This window comes from Cibotium barometz, chromosome 30 (genome assembly GCF_041138505.1).
Source record: "Cibotium barometz isolate CiBa-2024 chromosome 30, ASM4113850v1, whole genome shotgun sequence".
NCBI lineage: Eukaryota > Viridiplantae > Streptophyta > Polypodiopsida > Cyatheales > Cibotiaceae > Cibotium > Cibotium barometz.
Genome location: NC_141075.1, coordinates 41,110,868 through 41,134,938, shown reverse-complemented (window position 1 = coordinate 41,134,938; position 24,071 = coordinate 41,110,868). Strand labels below are relative to the sequence as shown.

Genomic DNA, 24,071 nt, shown 5'->3' with positions numbered 1-24,071 from the left:
TAAAAATCATGAAGATATTGAGATATATATAGAAACTTTTTCTTTAACGAGAATATATCATACAAAATGTACTGTTAGAAAAGAACATGTGACATGTCAACAAATAACTCCTTCGAATTGTAAGGTCAAATGTATAATTTGCAACATAGCTACATGCCTTTTTCCAATTAGAGTCCACTTTTTTGCTCTTTTTAAATATTTGATAAATACCAAAAAAATTCCATAAATTTTTACGATAGTTGACTAAAAATGCTTTTTGCATAGCCCCCCCCAAAAAAAAACGAATAAGATACAATGATTGTTTTTTTTCCAAAAAATCTTAATGGGTGTAGATGTAACCATACATCCTCGAGTGGTATGGATTCATTTGCCTTTCCAATTCCTTAAAAATTCGCATATCAACGTAACCTTGATCCATTTAATTAACATAAAGCCACTTTTATGACTGATCTTTGATATGGTTTTAGTTTTATTTGGTATTTATTTTGTACTCCCAATATAGCTGTTACTCCCACCTTGCTCATACACCATAATAAGTTGATGAAAAAGGAGAATGATTATCTACAATGTTTGAAAAACAGTTACTAAGCTACAACAGAAAAGTAACAACACACCCTCGCCATGAAGCCGAGTAGATAAGGAGTCCAAACCTAAGCACAAGGCCATGGGATCAACCCCTACTCACTGCAACAGAGAGTGTGCAATGTAACAAATTGCAACCCAACACCCCCCCCCCCCCCCCCCCGCGGGCCCCCCAAGCCCGATGTAGCCGAGCTAGAAGCTACACCACTCACACACACAACCCTGTGGTGTTAGGGCTCGAACCCACGACCTCTTTGTTAGGGTGGGTCGTGATGAGCTGAGCCACTCGGGCAAGTGCCTGCCTCTTGCCCACAAAGACCTCACAATATAAAGAAAGGAAGAGTGAACACAAAATCATAGCTGAAGCACTCATACTTCCATAGCACACTTCTTACCAAGTTTTACATCCTGAAACTATTAAGAGACGTGCCTCGAGTCTTGGTCATTCTACTTTGTGCAAAAAGTACATTTCTCTATATCTGCTTCCCATACTCAATTAGGCTATCAACACGTCTTAAAAAACCGTGTGATTCAAGACTTGGACATATAAACATTACAAAATCAGCATCTGATGAGACCATTACTAATTTTTTGTGTACAACCACAAGGCTAGCCTCCAATAGCATTCAGATTGCCAGCAAGATTACAATCTGGCCAGTCATGGTAGTCACGAGAATCTTTCCATGGACACTGAAAAACCAACTCTTAAAATGTAAGCATTTGCATTAATAATATGATTTAAAGTATTGCTTTCATATGATTTCAAAGCTAGTGTCTAGCATTAATAATACTAACTTTAGTGATTTAAAGTATTGCTTTCATATGATTTCAAAGCTAGTGTCTAGCGTCACCAAGTATGTGAGAAGATAGTAAACAAGAGAAACCATAGGCATATATGATTAGTTACACACCTGAAAGTTAGTTGCATAAGGACATTTGCGATAAACATCGAAGCAAACTCCTCGACAAGGTTTGATGATGGTGTAGTTGACATAAATTGAGGGGTTCAATTTGGTGCCGTATATAGCAGCATGCTCTACATCAAATGGTCCAAGTGTAGATGCATGTAATGGTGGAGATGGAGTACATTGTGGAAATGATACCGCACACACCTGCATGTTTAAAAAAAGTCAGTTTCTTAAACAAGAAAAATAGGCAGTAAATATTGCAGCTTCAAACAAAGGATATCATGCTCTTGAAGAGTTTGACATGATTGGATGACATGCAGATCGCCCATGTATTAGGCAAACAAGAGGACGGCCAAAAGAGTGCCACAAATGTGGTCATGAAGTGAAGTAAACCATCTCTCACAGATGAGAGCACACCTAGAAGATTCATATCCATCAACCATAGATGGTGATGATTTGCCAAGCTCTTGTTGGCACGTGCAGGGAAGAGCTTTTGCTGTGGCAGCTGAAGAGCATAATGTCAGGTAAAGTCTCCACCCAGAGGGCTACTGATTGTTTTTGCTTCTTGCTGAAGTCAGCATCCAATGCCTCCAAGGAGTTTGAAGCCATTCTGCATGCTATAAGAGATCACATTGCACAGGTTGAGAAGAGGAGCATGCCACCACAAGACAGGTATGTGAATGTACTCCAATAGGTGATGATAGTGAATTGTTCTTGGTTGGGCGCTTACAAAGAAGGGCTCACTTGATGCAGCCATAATCAAAGGGCACCCGCTCACTAAGTGTCAAGCCGAATGTACCCATGCTGCTGTCCTGAAGGCATGTCAACTCAAGGACACCCAAATATTGGTGCCTGCAGTGCACTTCTGCCTTACCCACTTAAAATGAGAAAATGCTGCTGTGCACACATTACAAACGCTCACACTAAGGAAGATTTAAGGTTTTCCAACCTTACAGCTGCATTGCTCAAGAAAATAAACACCACCTCCACAAAATGCTGTGGCTTGATTTGCTTGCCTACACGGTAAAATGCAAGCTGCCAGCGCCTATTGTGTCCCAGACCAGCAGAACCTACCCAAGGACCAGCGTAGAGAGCTCTCATTGATTTCTTCCAAACCCGAGCTCCAAGGGCAGGTATTATAATCGCAGGCTATGCATTCCTAATGATGAGGGAACTAGGGTCAAATTCTGAATGAAGCCCATGATAGCCTTATTGCAGGACATCCAGGTTTCATCAAAACCTACATGTCTGTGAAGAAAAGCTTCTTTTGGCCTGGACTAAAAAAGGATGTACTTAATCATGTACGTCAATGTCTGACATGTCAGAAAGTCAAAGCCGAGAGAGTAAAAATGCCTGGAAAGTTACATCCATTAGACATGAGTTTACACACCTCTCTCTCTGTGTTTCTTGTGCTGTCTATTTTCTGCATTCTACTTGCTCTTGTCTACCCAAGTTTGGTTATCATTTCCGCTGCATATTCTGACAGATCTCTGGTGAGATGGCTCGTACAAGTGTAGAGTGAGCTTTTGAGTCTTGATTCTCCCAAGCTGAAAGTTCGGTGAGTGTTACGACCCTGTGTTTTTCTCTGGATAATATGCAGGTGTGCACGGGGACATGGTGGACAGTGTGAATGGCATCAGGTGGGAGTGAAGATGGAAGCCCATGTGTGGATAACCCCATGTGTGAAAGGGGGCAAAGGAATTTTAACTTAAAAGGTTTAAAAACCTTTAAAATCTTTTTTAAAGCCCTTCATTAAAGAAAGACGTGGCCCTTATGCTATTTTGGGGCCACGTGTGAGCTTTTTGGTAAAAGAGGGGCTGTTGGGCAGAAAAAGGAGGTTGTCTGGCTGCTGCGCAACAGTACACTATGTGCGAGTGTTTGTTTCACCGCCCTTTGCTTTCTGAAGGCCGGTTTACAAGGTACCATTGCCGGGACACATCGTCGAGTTTCTCAAGGAGGCGAGTCCGTGGTTGCTTTGGTTGGGACAATCGCCAACTTTCCTAAGGGGGCGAGCCAACTTTCCTAAGGGGGCGAGCTCGTGGTTGTCTCATGAGAGTCATATCAAAAGCTACAACATGAGGAAAGTGAAAAGGAAGTGCAGGACACAGTACAGGATTTTGTGTCTTTGCCTATATGAGGTGAAGAGCAAGAGCTGAAGATGAAGCTCAGGAGAAAAGACACCAAGGACAAGAAGTAGTCGGCCAGGAACAAGAAGCAGTTGAAGTGTTATGGTGCAGGAGATGCGTTGAAGGCTATGGCTTTCGACAGTTTGTCACCGGTGGTAACTTCACGGAGGCTTCATGGGTTCGGAAGACAGTTTCCTTCTATGTTTAGCAGTGGTGATCTACTATGCTTCATCGAGGACTTGTGCTTACCACTTGGGTGGAGTGCAAGCAGGTTTTGGGTGCCTGAGGATGTATCAGATGAGGCTCAGATGGAAGTGGAGGAACTTGACGAGGTTCTTATTCCTGAGCATATACTGGCACATAAGGAAAGAAAGGTACAGGGTAAGGTTTCCCGTCGCTATCCTGTGAAGTTCGAGAGCTGTTCACTAATGGATACGAAGTGGATGGAGGAGGTTCACTGATGGATGCGGAGTGGATGGAGGAGGGTGACTTAGCAGATTCACCTCAGGAGTTGCAGCTTTATCTTGATGCCTATCAGTTGGAGTCGACTCTTGTTACGACTCATTCAGGTTCAGCAGAGCATAGGTTCAGCAGAGCATAGGTCTGGAGCATTGCCTGATGCTCAAGAGGGGGGTAGCACCTCCACTCCCTTGTTGTTACAGACAGGCTCATTTGTTATCTAGGAGTCGCTTGGTGACATCTTTGTATTCACCCGAAGGTACTGAGGCTGACAGTACATCTGCTTATGGGACTTCTATGATTTTGTGTTCTAGACACATGAGATGGTAAAGTTGGGTATGGTTCACAGACGGCCGCACCTTGAACTATAACTGCAACTATGGATAACTCTATGGAGGGCATAAGTCTTGCGAGCAGACCTAGAGTTGGTTTGGTTCATGGCTATATGGATCGAACTCTTTTTGTGCATGTATGCATACACTTTTTGAGGTAGAGGTATTTTTGTATTCTGGTGCCATTGGATCCTGGTACCATTGAGAATACATTGGGAAATACTCTGCATTGTGTCATGTGCTGCATGTATGTTGGTATGATACATCAAGTGCTTTATTATGTCATGGATGCACCATTGGGTGTAACTCCTGCGGGATGGCCATGAGACATATGTGGGAAAGTACTTGGTAGATGTAGTGTTTGGATGCATTGAGTGCTTTCATATGCTCATGTTTTACCATCAGTCATGGGTCCTGCGGGATGCCCATGGGCGTAAGGCTTGCGAGTAGCCCTTAGACTGTTACTTTGGAATAGGTAGAGCATCTTGAGGAGCATATTGTTTGCGAATGCATATGTGTCATGCATATGTGTGCCATATGTAGAATGATGCATGGTTTTGTTTTTGGCTAACACCGTTAACGTGTTTCCATTTGGTTTTAGACTTTTGCTGTAGGTTCTGAAGGAACAAGCAAGAGGACAGTATGGCCTATTGTGCAGGATGATTGTTCTATCATCCAGATGCATTGGAGGGCCATTGTTTTTGCCATATGGGATTCTTTACTCATGAGATGCTTTACTGTGCCATTGAGTGCAATCGAGGACGCTTGCCATTTTTCAAGAGGGGGGTATGTTACGACCCTGTGTTTTTCTCTGGATAATATGCAGGTGTGCACGGGGACATGGTGGACAGTGTGAATGGCATCAGGTGGGAGTGAAGATGGAAGCCCATGTGTGGATAACCCCATGTGTGAAAGGGGGCAAAGGAATTTTAACTTAAAAGGTTTTAAAAACCTTTAAAGTAATTTTTAATGCCATTTATGAAGAAAACGTGGCCCATAAGCTATTTTGGGGCCACGTGTGCTTTTTGGGGAAAGAGGAGGGGCTGGCAGGTAGGAGGCGCCTATCTGATGAGGAAGCGTGTGCTTTTTGGAAGAAGTGGGCTGCAAGGAAGCATGGGGATGAACAGCACGTTGGCTTTTCTCTCTCTCTTGCTAAGAGTCGACTGCAGCATGCACATGTGCTTTTCTCTTGGAAAGGGTGGGCGGCTGGACTGCAGCTACACGCAGGAGATTTAGTTCATGGGAAAGCTGGCAACTGGTTGGGCTGCACGCTGAAGCTTTTCCCTCTTTGCCACAGGCTTGTGTACTGGTCGGGCAGCACTCAGTTTCTCTCTCTTTTGTTTTAGGAAGGCTGGCGGGCTGGGCTATTAAGGCACAGAAGCTACAGGCGCAAGTGAAAAGTTCCACACGCATGCTTTTTGGGGAGAGAATAATGGCTGGCTGCTGCGCTACAGACAGCACAGGCGCAGACTGAACCTCTCTTTCTCTCGTGGCTTTTGGAAGGAGGTTGTCTGGCTGCTGCGCAACAGTACACACAGGTGCCTATTGAATCTCTCTTTCCCCTTTGCTTTTGGCATGAAGCTGGCTGGCTGTCCATTCAGGCAGAGTTGGACACAAAGGCGTGGACTGCAGGACAAGAAGGCAGGACACTACGGGGCTTTCCTCGTGTCTTTTTCTCTCTTGTGGAAAGTGACATCAAGACTGTAAGTTTCTCTTTCTTTGTGAGCAAGTGGGACTGCAGGTGATGTCTTTCGGAGTCTCTCTTTTCACTGGCTCAAGACTGTTATAGAGTGGTTCTCTCTAGCCCTTTGTGAGAGGAAGGGTTTGACAGTTCAGAGGGTGGAAACAGGACAATTTATGGGCTGTTTTTGTTTGGCTGCAAATTCAGCTATGTGCTTGGGTTTTTGGCTGCAAGTACAGGTTATTTGGTTATGTTGCTTGGCATGGGAGTGATGCAAACTCGCATGGCTGCGTGCTCATGGAGCAGATTGTTTTCTTCCTGCTAGAAAGGAACAGAGGGACCTACAGTTATGAGCATCTCTATGTTGCCAGATGTTTCATGAGGGAACAGGTAACTAGATGTATGGAAACAAGACAGAAGTTTCAAAGGGAAACAGGCCTAAGGGTTTCATGTGGAAACAGGTCGTAGGTTTCTCGAAGAAACATGTTTTTGGGTTTCTCCAGGGAGATAGGTCACATGCAGGCAGAGGGTACAGGAGTGGACACATGCTTGGTACAACCTTGCTACTGATTGGACACGGGATAGGAGATCCATGACAGAGATGGATAGTACCCTTGGAAGGTAGAGAGGGTTTGTACAGGTGTGTCAACTGTATGGTATGCTGTGCTGTGATGCGAGTTCTCTTTTGAGAGACAGTTTGGGAGTCTGTGTTGTGATGCAGGAGCACTGGATGTGTCAGGGTGTGATGCTGTTCATAGTGTGAGAGGCTATGGATGGTTGTGGCAGCCTTGATCATGGGAGAAAGCTTCTGTATGCAGACTCAATGTGAGGAGAGTCTTTTGATGTGAACAATGGCTGGACTTGTTTGTGGATGCCGAGTGGACAAGAAGCCAGATGCAGGTTCTTTGCAGGCTTCAAGGGTTCTACTGTGACGGCTGAGTTCCCAGCCTTATATTGTAATCAAAGCTCTTATATTCAATTAAAGAAATACCGCAAGGGGCGCCACACTGCGATTTGGGGCCAATCGGTGTCCGTGTACTATTTGCAGGAGCACTCTAGCTCCCCCTGTTTGTTTTCCTTTTCTAGGTCCTCAATGGTGTTGAAGTGTTTTATGTGCGAGTGATTGTTTCACCGCCCTTTGCTTTCTGAAGGCCGGTTTATAGTGAGAGAGACATCCTCCTAGTCCCGAGTCCACTTCCTAGAGCTAGTAGGGCGTTTGGGCTTTCGTTCGTGGCCCTGAACAATCTCCCAGAGACCCTCGCGTGTGAACCAGACCTTCATCTGTAGCCTCCAGTGATCATAGTTTGTACCACTGAGCTTGTCCTCCTTGTTCGTGCAGGGGGGGCTGATGTAGGATCCCGAACCAGAGGAGTAACACTGGACAGAGCCACCGAGCTATGCGGAGGTCGATGACCTCGACCCAAAGGCCCCCGCCCACGCCCGCGTCACCATAGGAGGATCAGGGCCATCATCTTACACCATCACAGGACTTCCTCACGCCGGATCAGCTTTACCACTCTGAGTGCCGTGTTGCGGCGCCCCATGCGTGATGCCTTAGGATGATATACGAGCCTTATGCTCTTTGTACATGGATCAGCCCTATGCAAGCCTTACGCTCTTTGTACATGGATCAGCCCTAGCATCTCAGCTTTAGCATTTTAGCTTTGTCATTTTCTTTCATTTTAATACCCATGATGTATTCCATGGACATGATGTAATCCTTTTGGTCTCAGAGGTCATTTTGGCCTTTTGTAGACATTAATATGACTTTCTCTCTCTCTCCCTTCCGCCCGCCCTCTCTCTCTCTCTCTCTCTCTCTCTCTCTCTCTTGCGCATTTGGAGAGAATGTTTTTAGGCCCACTTCCAAGAACATAGTACCAAATGCTGGTTATTTGATACTTTGGACCGCTTGGCAATGATGTATGGGGTGTCGTTTTGGGGCCCAGACTTGGGAGAGGACTGGCGGAGACTACAGGTTCTGAAGCTTCACGCATGATCAGAAGCAAGTCATCAGTGCCACATGCCATATTTGGCCGAGTTCGGATCAGCCCCTCTTGTCATAGATGCCATGTTCCAAGCTGTCACATACAAACAGCCATGGTTGTCACGGTACGAAAATACGATACCGTACGATACGATACCGTACGGGAATTTTTGGTACGATATGAAATTTTCGGATACCATACGATAAAATACGGTTTTTATTTTTTACACTTACAACCTATGGAGCTTCAAGCTTGAATGTGAGGGAAGGTTGGGAGGGGAGGAGTCTACAGTGCTTGAGGAACCAGAACATGGATATGTGTCTCTCCCAGTTGGATCTCCCGATTGTCTCCAAAAAAGAACCTGGATGGATAATGCAATACCAAAGGTCTCCCAGTGTAGCGTTTATGACTAAGGGACCGTCCTTGCACAATACGAGGAGTGCATCTAGGGTGATAATGTTAGGGACTCCTCTCTAGATCAAAATGGCCATGTCCAAATCTTCTCCCTTGTACATAACTTGAGAATCTAATTGTCTAGCCTACCTATACCAGGGATCCCCAAGTGATGTAGCAAGATTCTCTCATCCTACCAATCAAGTGTACACTACCAGTCTACCTCGCCAGATTTTTTAGGTCTCTCAACAACCCCATATGGAATACTGAGTGGACATAAAAGTTGCGAAGTATTGCGAGCATTTGGGATCTTCGTAAAGCAAGGTTTCTATATTTTTTTTAAGCATTTGGAAATTTTTTTTTCAAGGAAAAATGGTTTTTTGGGGGAAAAAAAAACGTACCGCACGATATCGTACGGTATCGTACCACTCATATCGTACCGTACAAACCTGTTCGTACGCGTACGAGAAACAACTATGCAAACAGCACATCTACACACAACGTAGACATCGCCTCCCATGATTGGCCTTGGAGACCTCTAGACAGCTGACATTGACAACTAACATAGAAGGGTCATAGCAGTTGCTGGTATGCACGCATCACCAATTGGCTTGATCACATGGCTTTGGGGTGGACCGCCTTCCCCCCTTTGAGTGCAACTTGGACTCCCCCTTCCTTGATTTTTCTTGGCAAGAGATACAACCGCATCATCTATCTAGATCTAACTAGACCTCATACAGACCGGACATGATATCCCCAGCCAAGCTTTCCCCGAAACTTCAGTCCTACAAAGAGCATTTCTTGACAGTCACTTGGGATAGTTTCATTAAGAGGCCCATGTATCTCCACAGACGTCCCATTTGTCACGGGTGATGCATTACAGAGATCAGAGATGCTTGGGACTATACCTATTGGAGTTGGAAGCACCATAGAGACACGGGCGGTTTCACTAGCTTTCCACATCGGCATGGTGCTAGTACAGTGGACTATGTTATGGCTCAGCCCGGTCTCATTCAATCTTTTCAGGATTTTATGGTAGGCACTAGGCCGGTTGGAGTAGCAGTGGATCATGCTATCTTGTCCTTCACTCTCACATTTCAGTTCAGCACAGCTCCATTGGGACAGGTCTCCACACACACTCGTTATACCTTTACGAGGGAGACTGACACCGTGTACACGGATGAGATATATAGACGCTTATGTGCCGAGGAGCCGGGACGGCCATTAGATGAGCTCACTCAGATATTGATAGAGATGCTTCATGCTGCAGCATCAGAGGCATATCCCCATAGTCAGCCTATACGGAGACGACCTGGGAACATGCCCCAGAACAACTGGTATGATGAGGAGTGCAGAGAGATGAGGATCAGATTACAGAGAGAGGTGCTCATGGGTGTTACCACTCACAGACAGTCACGGCGGATTACCTTCCGGCGCCTAGTGCGACGGAAGAAGAGGGCTTATCTTGCTCAGTTAGAGAGGGATTTGTATCAGTTATTTATGAGTCAGGACTCAGGCGAGGCATGGAGACTATTCCATGAGCATTCACCATCACCAGCCATTACCTCCACAGAGATTTGGGGTGAGTATGCAGCATCCCTGTACACATCACCAGGACAGCCGCCCCTGCCAAACCCATCGGAGCCATGCCCAGAGACATGTGCTTTCTTTACTGCTGAGATGGTAAGGAAAGCTATTGACAGGATGAGGACTGGGAGAGCATATAATCATGATGGTTTGGTAGCAAAGCACTTTATTCATGCCAGAGATATGCTTGCAGAGCTTATTGCTATGATGTTTAACCGAGCCATGTGTGAGGGTTTTCTTGAGACTTGGAATATGTCCACGATTGTGCCTATCTTCAAGTTAGGGGATCCCATGCTTCCTGGGAATTATCGTACCATCATTATTGGTCACACATTGGCTAGATTATATGCATCTATTCTTGAGCAGGAGTTGAGTAGATGGGCAGAGAGAGAGGGCATACGTGCATCAGGGCAGGCAGGGTTCAGGAGAGGTTTCTCCACTCTTGACCATATCTTGACACTCAGAGCTATTATTGAGGGCGGCACATTATATGGCAGGAGGATTTATTGTTGCTTTGTGGATTTCCGCAAAGCTTTTGACACAGTACCGAGAGCCAGACTGATGCGCAGACTACAGGAGATGGGAGTGCCCACAGAGCTGATTTGGGGAATCATGGCTTTATGCAGGACAGTTGTGGGGCAAGTACATACTACTCAGGGTATATCTGAGATGGTTCACTCCACTATTGGGGTGAAACAGGGCTGCCCCCTTTCTCCCACCTTATTTGGGATGTATGTGGATGAGGTCTCGGACTATGTAGAGCGGGAGGGTGACAGAGGAACACAGCTAGCAGGGACATGGATTCCGCTATTATTGTATGCTGATGATATTGTGTTGATCTCAGATTCTCCAGAGGGGATGCAACGTCATTTGGATGCATTGCACACGTTTTACACAGGACAGTGGATTGTCTGTTAACCTTGGTAAAACCAAGGTGATGGTGTTTAACACCACAGCACAGTGGGTTAGGAGGTCAGCACCCACCTTTACATATGGTCAAGAGACAGTGGAGTATACAGATGCATATACTTACCTTGGTGTGGTTTTTAGTGGCCCACTATTTTCCTTGAGGAGAGCAGCGGAGACCAGATTGACCAGAGCTTATGCAACATTGGGGAGACTAGAGAGGATGTGTTCACAGGTTCAGTTTTAGGAACCTCGAACAAAGCTCTGGCTCTTTGACACTTTGGTCACTTCAGCCATGCTATATGGAGTGTAGATATGGGGACCCTCAGTGGATCACCATAGCCGAGCTGGTAGCACTGATGGATGGCGATGTATGGAGAGGCCCTTGGTTTCTATGATTTCCCGGATGATTAGGGCCAAGGCCTCCGTACCACATGATATTATCTGTGCAGAGATGGCTGCCCCCCCATTGGTAGTAGAGGCACTCACTCGATCAAGTCTCCTTTATACATAGCACTTGGGCTCTCCCTAGAGACAGATATGCCCACTTAGCCCTGGAGTCTTTACGACAGTTGGCATCACAGGGAGACGGATCATGTTGGTATGCATAGATGACAGCTTGGTTCCAACTGCATGGCTTTAGTATGGACAGGCTACCTCCATTTCAGTACTCCCTGGATGCACCCTCCCTCTCTCTCACACAGGTAGAGATTTACCGGACTTATCAGGCAGGGCTTGACTCAGCTGGACACTAGGAGGATATGGATACAGCCGACACACGAGCTTGGTACGAAGATGGCTTTCTATAGAGATCATCTTCTCTAGCTCACGAAGGATGCCCAGCTACATGGATACTCATCTTTCTCATGGGGTACGGTGTGCTATTGGTCAGATGCGCACATCCTCACACCAGCTAGAGATTGAGACTGGCAGATTCAGAGGAGTACCAGCTGAGGCCAAGATTTGTCAGTTGTGCCAGATGGAGCCAGAGACAGAGTTACATTACATATGTCACTGTCCAGTATATTATGAGATATTGGTCAGATGGGGTACGGTGTGCTATTGGTCAGATGCGCACATCCTCACACCAGCTAGAGATTGAGACTGTGGCAGATTTAGAGGAGTACTAGCTGAGGCCAAGATTTGTCAGTTGTGCCAGATGGAGCCAGAGATAGAGTTACATTACATATGTCACTGTCCAGTATATTATGATGTAACTTTTTGGTCTCAGAGGTCATTATGGCCTTTTGAAGACGGTAATATAACATTTCATTTCATTTGCTCATCCATCCTCATCCTCATCCGGAGATCCAGACAGACACGACCGAGAGTAGAGGACTGAGAGTACCATCCCCTCGCCACCTCCAGCTTCGGGAGATCCTTCAGCGATATCGGAGTGCACCACCCCAAACTGTGGACATAGACAGCCAGTACACAATTACAGATACAAAGCCTATTCCCCCATCAGACCACTCCCGACACGACCCTGCCACACACTTATTGTCCCCATGGCTTGTATCTCTATTTATGAGGATGGATTGCACTTTTACAGTTGAGCCTAGGTGTGGCACATAGGGCTTTCTTTGACAATTTTGACATAGGCTCAGTTTTAGTTTAGTTCTTGTTTCATTTTCAGTTTGTTATTCCATGATTCAGTTACTCATGGATTCATTGTAGCTTTTGGTCCCATAGACCCTTGCGGTCTTTTGCAGACGTTCGGTCTTTTGCAGACGTTAATACATCTATCTTTATTTCTCTCTCTCTCTCTGGCACGGCATGGGAGACGTCCAGTCAAAGTACTCACCATGGAGGACATTGAGGATATCCGCCATCGACCGATGAGAGACATCTTTGGATAGTGATGTGTATGATGCTTACCTTTGTTGCTGGAATTTTCCTCCCAGATGTTATCCATTAGGAGCTCCTAGTACCGTACTTTTCCTCATAGTTGTTTCAGTTTCAGTTAGTCGTTTAGTTGTTTTTAGCTTTTCTTACACAGACATTGTATCAGATCCACCAATTGTTGTAACCTTTTTGGTCTCATAGGTCATTTTGGCCTTCTGAAGACGTTAATATATCAAACAGGAGTCAGCCCACACCTCCCAAAACACCATCATGATGGATACCTTGGAGGAGGAGAAACAAGGCAATGCCCTGCATTGCATGTTCGAGTAACTAAGGCATGTCCGAGTAACTAAGCTGCCACTCCAAGCAGGAAAGGATCCCAATAGACAGAGGCCTTGCTTCTCGAGTTTTTTTTTTTTCCAGAAAGGAGACTTCTATTAAGTATGAAAAATTTTACAAAATGGAGATTTCACACCAAGCAAGGTGGAGATCTCAACCAATTAGGAGCCCTGTGCTGCCAATAGGGTCCCGAATGAGAGGATGTGAAAAAGATACCAGTGTCCCACTCTCTCATAAACTGGGCGCGCTTCCTCTCTTCAGCCCTCGAAGATCCCTGGATTCTGGCCCAGGGATAATATCACTCCAAATCCTGCAAAGACATTGAGAAACAAGAACGGGAGTACCCTCAATGGCCTTAGTGCATCTAGCCTTCCAGATATTCCAGGCTGAGATGCTAGCAATAATCTCCCAAGAACTGTCTAACCTCTGTGCCGGAGGGACAAAGTGTGAAAATGGAAAATCCTGAAGACAACACTGCCGAGCAACTCCTTGCCTAACCATAATGGCCAAGCTCCTGTCAGTCCCCTTGAACCTCAGCTGAGGCCCAGACTGTGTCAACCAAATGATAGAACCAAAAGAAATGATAGCATCCCTCTTAATCCTACCAAAGAGGTGTGCAATCGCAAACCAAACCCTCTGTGCTTCCCTACATCCCATAAACAATGGTAAACTGACTCCAAAACTCCTGCACATCTAGGGCATGTTGGGCAAGCACCAATAACAGACCTCCACTGATTGGTGGCTAGACCACCATGAGGGGAAGCCCAAATAAAGGAGGAAATCTGTGGTTGCCTATAAGAGTGCCACAATCTCCGCCAAAATGACCTCTAAATGTCAATCGAAATGCCGTAAGACTCCCAATGGGGTCTAAGAGTAGGGACACTCTGAATGTGTCCCAAGATAAGATGTCTGGCATTCCGCACCGTATAACTGAAAAAAGGCATGCTTTTCAAAGGATTACACAAGCATCCTTCCACTCCCACTCACCGGGGTCCCAAGGCAAATGTCTGATAGGGCAATCACCATACAACCAAAGGCTAACACTCTCTATGATCATCCCTTGGGGAGGGGGGGGTGGGGGGTCAACAAAGACGTGCTTCCCTAACTTGCCAACAACTCTGACTGGACGAATCTGGGGGCCCTCAATAAGGTCTTGCACATCACATCTCTCTAGCTGCCATCCATCCTGTAAGGAAAAAAAGCCGGTACATCATCCTCCCTAGGCAGGAAGATACCCATAACCTGAAGAAGAACACCTGTCCCAGAGAAAACCCCAAACCAAGAATGATGACGACCTTCCAAAAAAGATCCAGTAATCTAGTGGTTGGGAATGGTTGCATCAATCTGTGCAATCCTCCGGCTAGAACCTCTTAAACGCTGCATGATATCCAATCTCTGCACCTCGGTAAGGCTCTGAAACCTCTTCCAAGCCAGCACTGTGGGGCATAGGGTCTCCCAGCCAGCCCAGAGAATATGCATAGCTGCCCCAAGAGGCCTACCATGCACATCTAAGATCAAATCATTCCACAGAATGGGCTGCCGGTTAGCTTCCTCCGTTGAATGCGGGGGGATGTGTACCAAAAAACTCCTCAGGTAGTCCCAAGCCCCTAGGAGGGACCTAACCAAGGGGGACGAAGGGGAGCGGTGAACTGCATCTGAAAAAATAAAGCGTGAGCTGAGAGTCCAGTCACCTCGCGAACAGGGACACACTTCCTGATCTACTGCATGAGAAAGTCCTTCCACAGCTCAGTGCCCGGAAGACAACCCCTAACAACAAGCTTACAGAGCAAAGCCTTACATTGCACCTCGGGGTCAATGATATTCAATCACCCTTCTTGTTAGGCCTGATAATGGTTTCCCAAGCAACTCTGGCCCTAGTGTGTGCATTTCCATCAAGCCCTGACCAAAGAAAGTTCCGAATAAGGCGACGAAGCTGGCCAATGCAGCCCTTATGAAAAATCCAACACAAAGCAATAAACCAACACGTGGCTAGAAAAACTTGGTTAACCACCAAAGCTCTAGAGGCCGAGTCGAACTCCTCCTACTCTAGTGATGAAGTTTGCTTTTAATGCTTAAGAGCACTCGAACAAACTGTTGTGCAGGGGAGATGTCAACGCCCACCTGACAACCAAGGTATCTGGCAGAGCATCCTCCCTCAATCCAAGTAAAATCAACATCTATACCCCAATCTGCAAGAGGAGAATCACTGATCCAAAAACCAACTGATTTATGCCAACTGATAGTAGCTCCCACTACCAAACAAAAGGCCTCCAAGGCTGTCCGGAAAGCACATAAACAAGCATGTGAAGCCTCAAGGAACAATGCCGTATCATTTGCTAACTCAACTGTCACCATCTAGATAAAGAGAGTCAAGGATACGAACACGGGGAGAGGCCAAGCGAGCCCCAGGCTCCTTGAGTCACAAAACGACGGGGCAATGATCGGATTTGGTGGTGCCAAGCATAATAGCAATGGTGCCTCCTCTGTCCAAGGACCAATCATCCACATAAAATCTGTCCAGACATGCAAAGATGCTCTCAACCCTGCTCCTTCAGTTATGCCAAGAGAAAGATAAGGAATTTGGCCTTCTCTGGAAGTCATCCTCAGTCCAACAATCCCTGCCAAAGAAAGAGAGCGTGAACCTCTCCCATGAAGCTCGCTCCAAAGGGTGTAAACCCCCTTCGCGTCCACCCTTCTTGTCAAAAGGTTGCTCAACCATATTGAAGTCTCCTCCCATTATCCAATGATCAACCTGGGGAATGACATTTGTAATGGTGTCCCAAAAGGCCACCCTTTCACCTCTCACGTTAGGTGCATGAATATTCAAGATTCCCAATTTCTGACCCTCATGTATGATCAAGATCCACTGCGCTCTAGCAGGGATGATAACACCGTGCCCAATACCATGAGGCATAACAGATGCTGCCACTGAAATGCAAACACCCCCTCTAGTCCTAACAGCCGAGGACCAAAAGGAAGCATCTTACCAGTTTTGCCACACTGAGATCTATCCAATTTGTTTTCCTGCAACAAAAGTATATCCACAGACCCTTCTCTAATAGCAGGGTGAAGCTGGTCCTTCAGAAGGCGCTTCCTACCACGGGTGGGAAGCCCTCCAAGGCCCTGAACATTCCATGAGACGATTCTCATGGAAGAGAAGAGGGTTTGACCCCCGATCTAAGAAGACGATGGGCAGCCTGAGGACGCCTCTCATAATGTTGGAGGACGGGATAATCCACGGGGCAAAGTCCACTGACATGCCCTTGTCCGGGGCCTGCACAGTACCTGCATATGTACAAGAAACCTGTGCGCCCTGCGGGGCATCAAGGGCAATGGCATCATGCTGAAAACATGATCCCCACTACACTGAGCATCTTGCATATCGCCCGCTCCAAGTAGAGAGGACTCAACAAAGTCATCCTGATCTGATATATCATCTCCTTGCAAAGAAGTATGAGTTGATACATCCCTCTATCAGAAACATCATCTATCTGAGGTGCAAGATCCGAGGAGGTCTTCCCATCAATCGCATCAGGGGGGCGGGCGTGAGAGACAGCTCGCCACACCTGGCGGACTATAGGATGGAAAGGATCCAAGGGAGGTGGCGCGTGAGAAGCATGCTTGCGAGGCCTCTTGCGACCTCGAGCCCGAGACCCTGTTGGTGACAAACCCGGCACTGATCGGGTTTACTTGCAATCTCCATACGTTGCTTCAAAAGACCACTAGGGCCCGGAAGCAAAACATAGTCCTCAAAAAGCTCACAGTCACGGGCAAGAACCATGACCTTGGGGACAACATCCGCCGAGTTAGTAACCACCTAGGCAGAAGATGTCGGGACAGCGTGGAGGGGGGGCACTTAAAGAACCAGACCCGATGGCCTCTAGCATAGGCCAATATGTGCGAGGAAGACCTTGAGAGTAATTGGGAAATGGTTCCGGTCTTCCTCAACAGGGTCAAAATAGCTGGAGTAGGGAAGAAAAAACACCTTCCTCGGCCCAATGGCAAAGGGCTGCCCTTCAAAACCTCTGAGGCTGCGTCCTCGGAATCAAAATCCACCTGGAAGAAACCTCTTCCAAGCAACCTGACATCTCAAAAGTGTGGAGCGAGGTCGGAAGGCAGAGCCGCCAGGACTCAATCCTGAGACTGGAGACGGGAAGGGTGAGATCCAAAGATTCTGGCAACGAGGGTCGTTTTGGAGTCTTTCTCGATTTCAGCAAAGAGGACTGTGAGCTCGTCTTCGGAAAAAACAATGGTTCGCCCGGCCGAGGGAGAATGATTAGCCATGATGCTAATTGAAAAAGAAGGCCGACTTGAACCCGGATGAGGAGCAATCCGAACCAAGTGCTTCTCGAGTTTAGTGACATGGAGTCTCAACTAGCTTTCTTGGTGAAGAGGAACACCCTCTGCTCAACTGAGATATATCTTGGTGACCATCTCAGGGAATGGTCCAAGTCATGGAGACACACAGCACAAAAATGGGCTGTCTATCGCAACAGTGACCACATCATTACTAACGACAGACGTCCACATGATGGCGTAGGGTCGATGAGACCATAGACACACTTCACCTACACTTGGAATTGCAATGGCATTCTATGGTCCGACCAAGGCAGCTACATTGTAACTTACACAAAGAAGCCATGTCATTTTTTATACAAAGACTCGTCAGAACCCAGAAAAGGGGCTACCCGAGGTTCCAGGATATGTATGGGAGTCAACGTATAGAGCGTAGTCACGCACCACTTTTTTGAGGGGTGTGTGTGTTTGTCGATCGGCACCCTGCTTGTCACTCATCCTCTTTGCCTTCTCTGCTTGTTGCTCGTCTTCAGTAATGAAGGGTGTCTTCAGTTTGTTGCCCTCAGCAGAGAGTTGTCGCCCTCAGCAGAAGACAATAGCTCAGTAGAGATACGGCAACGATCGCAAAACCCTGATCCTTAGCCGCTTGCAGGATCTCTTGTGCAGTAGTGCAGTCCAACTTGTTAGGTGGCCGTTTTTCCTGCTCAACATTTCCTTTGCTCTTATTTGCAGTCTTCCACAGCTCGCCCTTTGGTATATAGTGTGTCAGTGTCTCTGTGGGTGCAAGGGTCTTCTGTTCGAGATGGCCTCCAAACCTTTGTATTCTGAAGTTGCTTCTCCAAAACCCGTTGCATATCACAGAAGAGCAGATAGTATCTCCAAACACCCTAAGTTCTCAGCTCATCAAGCGGATCCTTCTGTATGTGAAAATCCAACGCTTCAAACTTTCACAGATATTTTGTATGAAGGATTTTTAGCCATTAAAAAACGCTTGGGGGAATGCACCACCCCCAGAATTCCGTGTGGCAGTTCTAGCTCAAGCTTTGTATGCACCTTGATGGATCTTTCTCATAAAGCGGTAGTTCTTTTTTTCCCTAGTCGCATGCCTGTTGCGCCGGATGCTGCTGAAAGCATTGTTGGGAGGTTGTTTTTGTGCATGGCTGTTACATAGTGGGATAATGGTTTTTATGAGGTCATTTTCACAGACCCAAATACAATTATATGCTGCTGGAAAAATCTCTGTTGTTTTATGGTTAACAACTTGTTCATGTTTATCCATGGTCACCAACTAAGGACTACTAAAGCCTCATAAGGCAGAAATGCCCTATCAGGGTTGAAGTCAAAGATATTCCTCTGTATTGTCAATCAGCATTACCTTACTTGGCTCAGTTACTTGGTAAAGTGGTATGTCTGCCCTGATCATATGGCAATGTCCATAAATTCTGCATTTTATGGGACACAAACAAACCTACTCCAGAATGTGTGGCTTTGGATATTCATATGGAAGGGATGCCAACCCAAGAGGGTTTTTTCCATCTTAAATGGGGCAAGTTTTCAGGTTCATGTTTTGCATGTGGTAAATTTAGAAATTTGAGTGTCCTTTGGTTTTATACCAAACCCCTAAGGCAACTATGTCTTTGCAATCACCTCAACCAATTGTGAATGCACAACAGAACAATGGAAAACTATACTCTAGCAACAGAATGCTTTAGCTAATAAGGGTAGAGCCAAACTAGCAATTTCTCCCCTATCTCAAAAAGACAAAGAAAGCAAGATTTGAGATCTTGGCAGACACCTAAAAAAACAGCAAAACCAAGAACTTTGGTAGTTTAAATTGGACAAAGGGGTCTTAAGTTGCTGGTTCATCCTCGTCTGGTCCTCGTTTCATACATGATGTCTCGAGAGTGGGTAAAATGTGGAATGTGGTTATGAATGGTCACTCTCTTCACAAGAGCAGACAGATGCAATCTTTGAACCTTTTGCGGCAAATATAGAAACACCTAGATGAATCTAGGCATATGCCCAAATTCACCTTATAAGAAAGTGCAATTTATAACCTCATGGTAGTTATCCACAAGACAATAAACCATCAACTCCATCATGGACTAGATACTACGACATCCCCACTAACGTCATCAATGCCCAATAGTGGATGTAGAACTTGGTATCAATATATGCTCCCACACACACACACACACATAAGAGCATACATTCATACAAAGGTCTGTGTACTAAGTTTCTGTCAAAGCTCCGGAGATGCAGGGCAGACTCAGCCATAATCAAGCCTAGCACTAAGGGATCATAACAAATAGAAAGAATTATTACAACAAAAAGGTAGTTGATAGGGCATACGCACCACTAATGATAGAAAGATATTAACACAATATCAACTAGCCGTAACTTGGACAAAACCTTCACAATGTGAAATTTGCATGTCTGCTAATACAGCATAAAGATATTCCTAGATGAATCCAGGAACATGCCCAAACTCACCTTATAAGAAAGTACAATTTATAACCTCATGGTAGTCATCCACAAGACAATAAACCATCAACTCCATCATGCATAGTATGGACTAGATACTACAACATCCCCACTAACGTCATCAGTGCCCAATAGTGGGTGTAAAACTTGGTATCAATATATGCAAAACTTGGTATCAATATATGCTCCCACACACACACACCGCACGCACACACACATAAGAGCATACATTCATACAAAGGACTGTGTACTGAGTTTCTATCAAAGCTCGGGAGATGCAAGGCAGACTCAGCCATAATGAAGCCTAGCACTAAGGGATCATAACAAATAGAAAGAATTATTACAACAAAACAATAGTTGATAGGGCATATGTACCACTAAACATAGAATTAACACAATATCAACTGGGCTGCAACTTGGACGAAAACTTCACAATGTGAAATTTGCATGTCCGCTAATACAGCATAAAGATATACCCAGATGAATCCAGGAACATGCCCAAATTCACCTTATAAGAAAGTGCAATTCATAACCTCATGGTAGTTATCCACAAGACAATAAACCATCAACTCCATCATGGACTAGATACTACGACATTCCCACTAACGTCATCAATGCCCAATAGTGGGTGTAGAACTTGGTATCAATATATGCTCCCACACACACACACACACACACACACACACACACATAAGAGCATACATTCATACAAAGGTATGTGTATTGAGTTTCTGTCAAAGCTCCGGAGATGTAGGGTAGACTCAGCCATAATGAAGCCTAGCACTAAGGGATCATAACAACTAGAAAGACTTATTACAACAAAAAGATAGTTGATAGGACATATGCACCACTAAAGATAGAAAGAATTAACACAATATCAACTGGCCGCAACCTGGACGAAAACTTCACAATGTGAAATTTTCATGTCCGCTAATACAACATAAAGATGATCATTCTGACAATGATGTTTCTCAGTTTCCAGATAGTGGAGGGCATGCAGGGAATCGGGCACTGATCTCTGACATGCAGATGGATTCTTGATGCCCTTACATCATAACCCTATTATTGTAAATATGTACATACCTCTCAAATGCTTTTCCTATAATATCCAAGGCCGATGTAGGTTAGACAAATGGAGGCTTTTATGGGATTACATAAATAAAAATCAACCTCATAAGGTTTGTTTACAAGAACACGACCAACATGCTTTTGCTGGCAAGGAAGGCTCTTTTGTAGGGTATCACATCTTTTATGCTAGCACCACTCATTACTTTTTAGGAGTGGTCATGTTGATTCGCCATGAATTTTAGCCATGTGTCGCATATAATGATCCGTTGGGAAGATGGTTAGTTCTTCAATGCCACGTGAATGGAGAGATATTTGAATTTGGTGGTATACATACATCACAGACTTCTTCAATGAGAGCTCAAATGTGGAAAAAATTGAGAGCTTACCCTTGGCTTTCAAATGCGTTTTTGTGTGGAGACTTTAATAACTCTCCTCAATACGATGATAATAGTAACCACAAATCGCATATACTTGGTTCTGAAGTACCTCAATGGCATGTTGCACTTCAATATATGGGAGCATGTGATTTGTGGAAACACTTGATGCCTACCATGCAAGGGTATACTTTTCATCACAATGCTATTACTAACTATTGGGATCGTCTAGACAGATGGTACATGTTGAATGCAAATCAATATGATACTTTCACATGCAAAATGTCCATAGACTACTCGATGTATCTTTCAGATCATTACCCACTGTGGATGATATTGTATTTTGGCATGTCAATAATGGATGTACCACTCCCACAAAAGAGGCTATTGCTGATCAACAATAGCTATCTAAAACATCAACTTTTTGTTGATTTGGTGGTTCATGCAACGCAGCCCTTGAAGATGCATATGTTTGTTGACATTGACATGGCTTGATGCAGATTCGCCACTCGCATGCAAGCTGTTATTTTTTACTATGGTAAATGGTTTTGAGAGAAGAAAGAGGTAGAGAGAAGGATGCAAAACTCGTGGCTCAACAGCTCATTGAATATAGTCATCAAAGAAGTCTTGATGATTCAGAACAAGAGACATTGACATGCAAGCAAGCATTTGTCTTAAGAGAAACAATAATAGAAAGTTGCAAAAGTAGCAGATCAAGTCGATACAAAAACCTCTATAAAAAAAAGGTTTCTTGTCTTAAGGATTTTTCAGCATGCTTCAAAGACTTTGCAATGCATTCATAAAGTTAAGAATCAGGATGGTTGTTGGATTAACAGCACGCAACAATTAGAAAGGGGAGTTTATGGCTACTTCAGTGATCTTTTTGCAACCCCCAATGAACCTACTTAGAGAATTATTGATGTGCGACATCTGTTGCTTCGCAATGTAAATAGAATTGTGTCCTAGCAGGCATCTGATTTGGAGGTTAAATTCACCATGGAAGAACTACAACATGCACTACACAATTTGGGAAATTGGAAATCCCCAGGTTGGGATGGCCTGACAATTTTTTTTTTGTGGCATTCTGGAATATGCTAAAATTTGAGCTGCATTTTATGATCAATAGTTGTTGGCATTCGGGGGTACTCCCTTCTTCCTGAAAAGAGGGATTGGTGCATTTATGTCCCAAAAAATATCTTTGTGAAAAGCTATCAGATTGGAGACCAACTCTTATGCCTGTGGTTTACAAACTGGTTGCAAAAATGCTAGTTAACCATTCAAAGAACATCTTATATGAGGGTCTACATCTTGCACAATATGGTTTTGTGCCCAACATACAAATAATGGATAACAATGCCAATGCTTACATTGGCATTGAATATGTGCAATATACTCACCAGGATGTACTCATAATGCAGATAGACATAGAAAAAGGATTTGATATAGTACAATGGCAGTTTATTGCCAGTGTCATGGAAAATACGGGGTTTGGGCCTATGATGAGAAATATTATTTCCTGGCTTTATGAAGGAGACACTGCTCGATGTATATTACATAAGGGTCTTTCAGATATTTCATCTCTAGGCAAATCAGTGCGACAAGGTTGCCTCCTCAATGCATTGCTCTATGCAATAGCCACTGTAAGCCCAGTGGGACATGCCGTGAGACAGACTCAAACACATATCCAAGAGATAATGATATAGAGAGAAGGGATTAGGGAACTTTGCACCATACACCACACTAAGCGGGGAACAGGACCCGCCCCCTTTTAGGAATTTATTCAAGAACAATCCACGGGCACGCTAGCCAGGATCAATACATCAATGAATACAAAAGCAGACAAATATGCCGATGTAGTATATTCAAGTCGGTGTCAATGTCGAGGCATGAGACCTCTGATGCCAAGTACACCACGGTGATGACCCACAAGAATCTCTCACTGGGCTAGTACCAGATCCAAAATCCAAATCCAAGTCTAAGTCCAAATCCAAATCCAATGAGCCCCCAATTTTGTAAGTCTGGTTGCCAAGTGTTTCACAAAACGCGTTTCATCAACGTTTCTTTCATTTCCCAAACGTTTCAAACAAAAAGGGGGGAGGGGGGACAGGCCCAAAATTTATATATAAGTTTATAATATGTAAAAAAATATGTTGCCTTCCCTGCAAAACAATATTAAACATGCATCATTTACACGTTAAAACATGTTTACAAGCTAAAACTAAAGAATCTGGGTGACCCTGTTACAGTGGGCACCCAACCGACCAATTGGCATAAATAAACTGGCAACATCAAGAATCAAGATCTGGATTCCATCATCAATAATGGCAACTACTCAATAATGGCACTCAAAGTGATCACAAAAAGTATGAATCCTGAGCTGATACAAAAAAAGAAAACTAAAGTCTGAAATGCACAAAGTAAGGCATGCAGGTGTTTTTTCGAAAAACGGGCTTTGGATTTAAAAAAAAGCTGAAATCGTATCTTTTCCCAGGTGACATGAAAGAAACATGTTTCATACATTTGAAACGTTTCATTTCATTCAGTTGCAATGAAACGCGTTTCATTGCAACTATGTTCATGTAGATGACAAAGTATAGGATGTTCAACTATGGTCCAGTTGCCCAAACTGAGGTGGAAGCAACCCACAAGAATGCTTGTACAAGGGTGTATTATCCAACGTTAATCCTTGTGGCTGAATGGCACAGT

At 44.8% G+C, this 24,071-nt stretch overlaps 1 protein-coding gene across 1 annotated transcript in view; it reads right to left on the bottom strand.

Moving 5' to 3' along the window:
• Window positions 1–941: 941 nt before the first annotated feature.
• The window catches only part of LOC147621494 (uncharacterized), a 141,327-nt gene continuing 118,197 nt past the window's right edge, over window positions 942–24,071 (bottom strand). The window contains exons 7-8 of the mRNA XM_086824251.1: window positions 1,494–1,694; window positions 942–1,272 (exon numbers count right to left, since the gene is read on the bottom strand). Of these exons, the coding sequence (XP_086680377.1) occupies window positions 1,192–1,272; window positions 1,494–1,694 (282 nt within the window). The 3' untranslated portion in view covers window positions 942–1,191. The remainder of the gene's footprint in view (window positions 1,273–1,493; window positions 1,695–24,071) is intronic.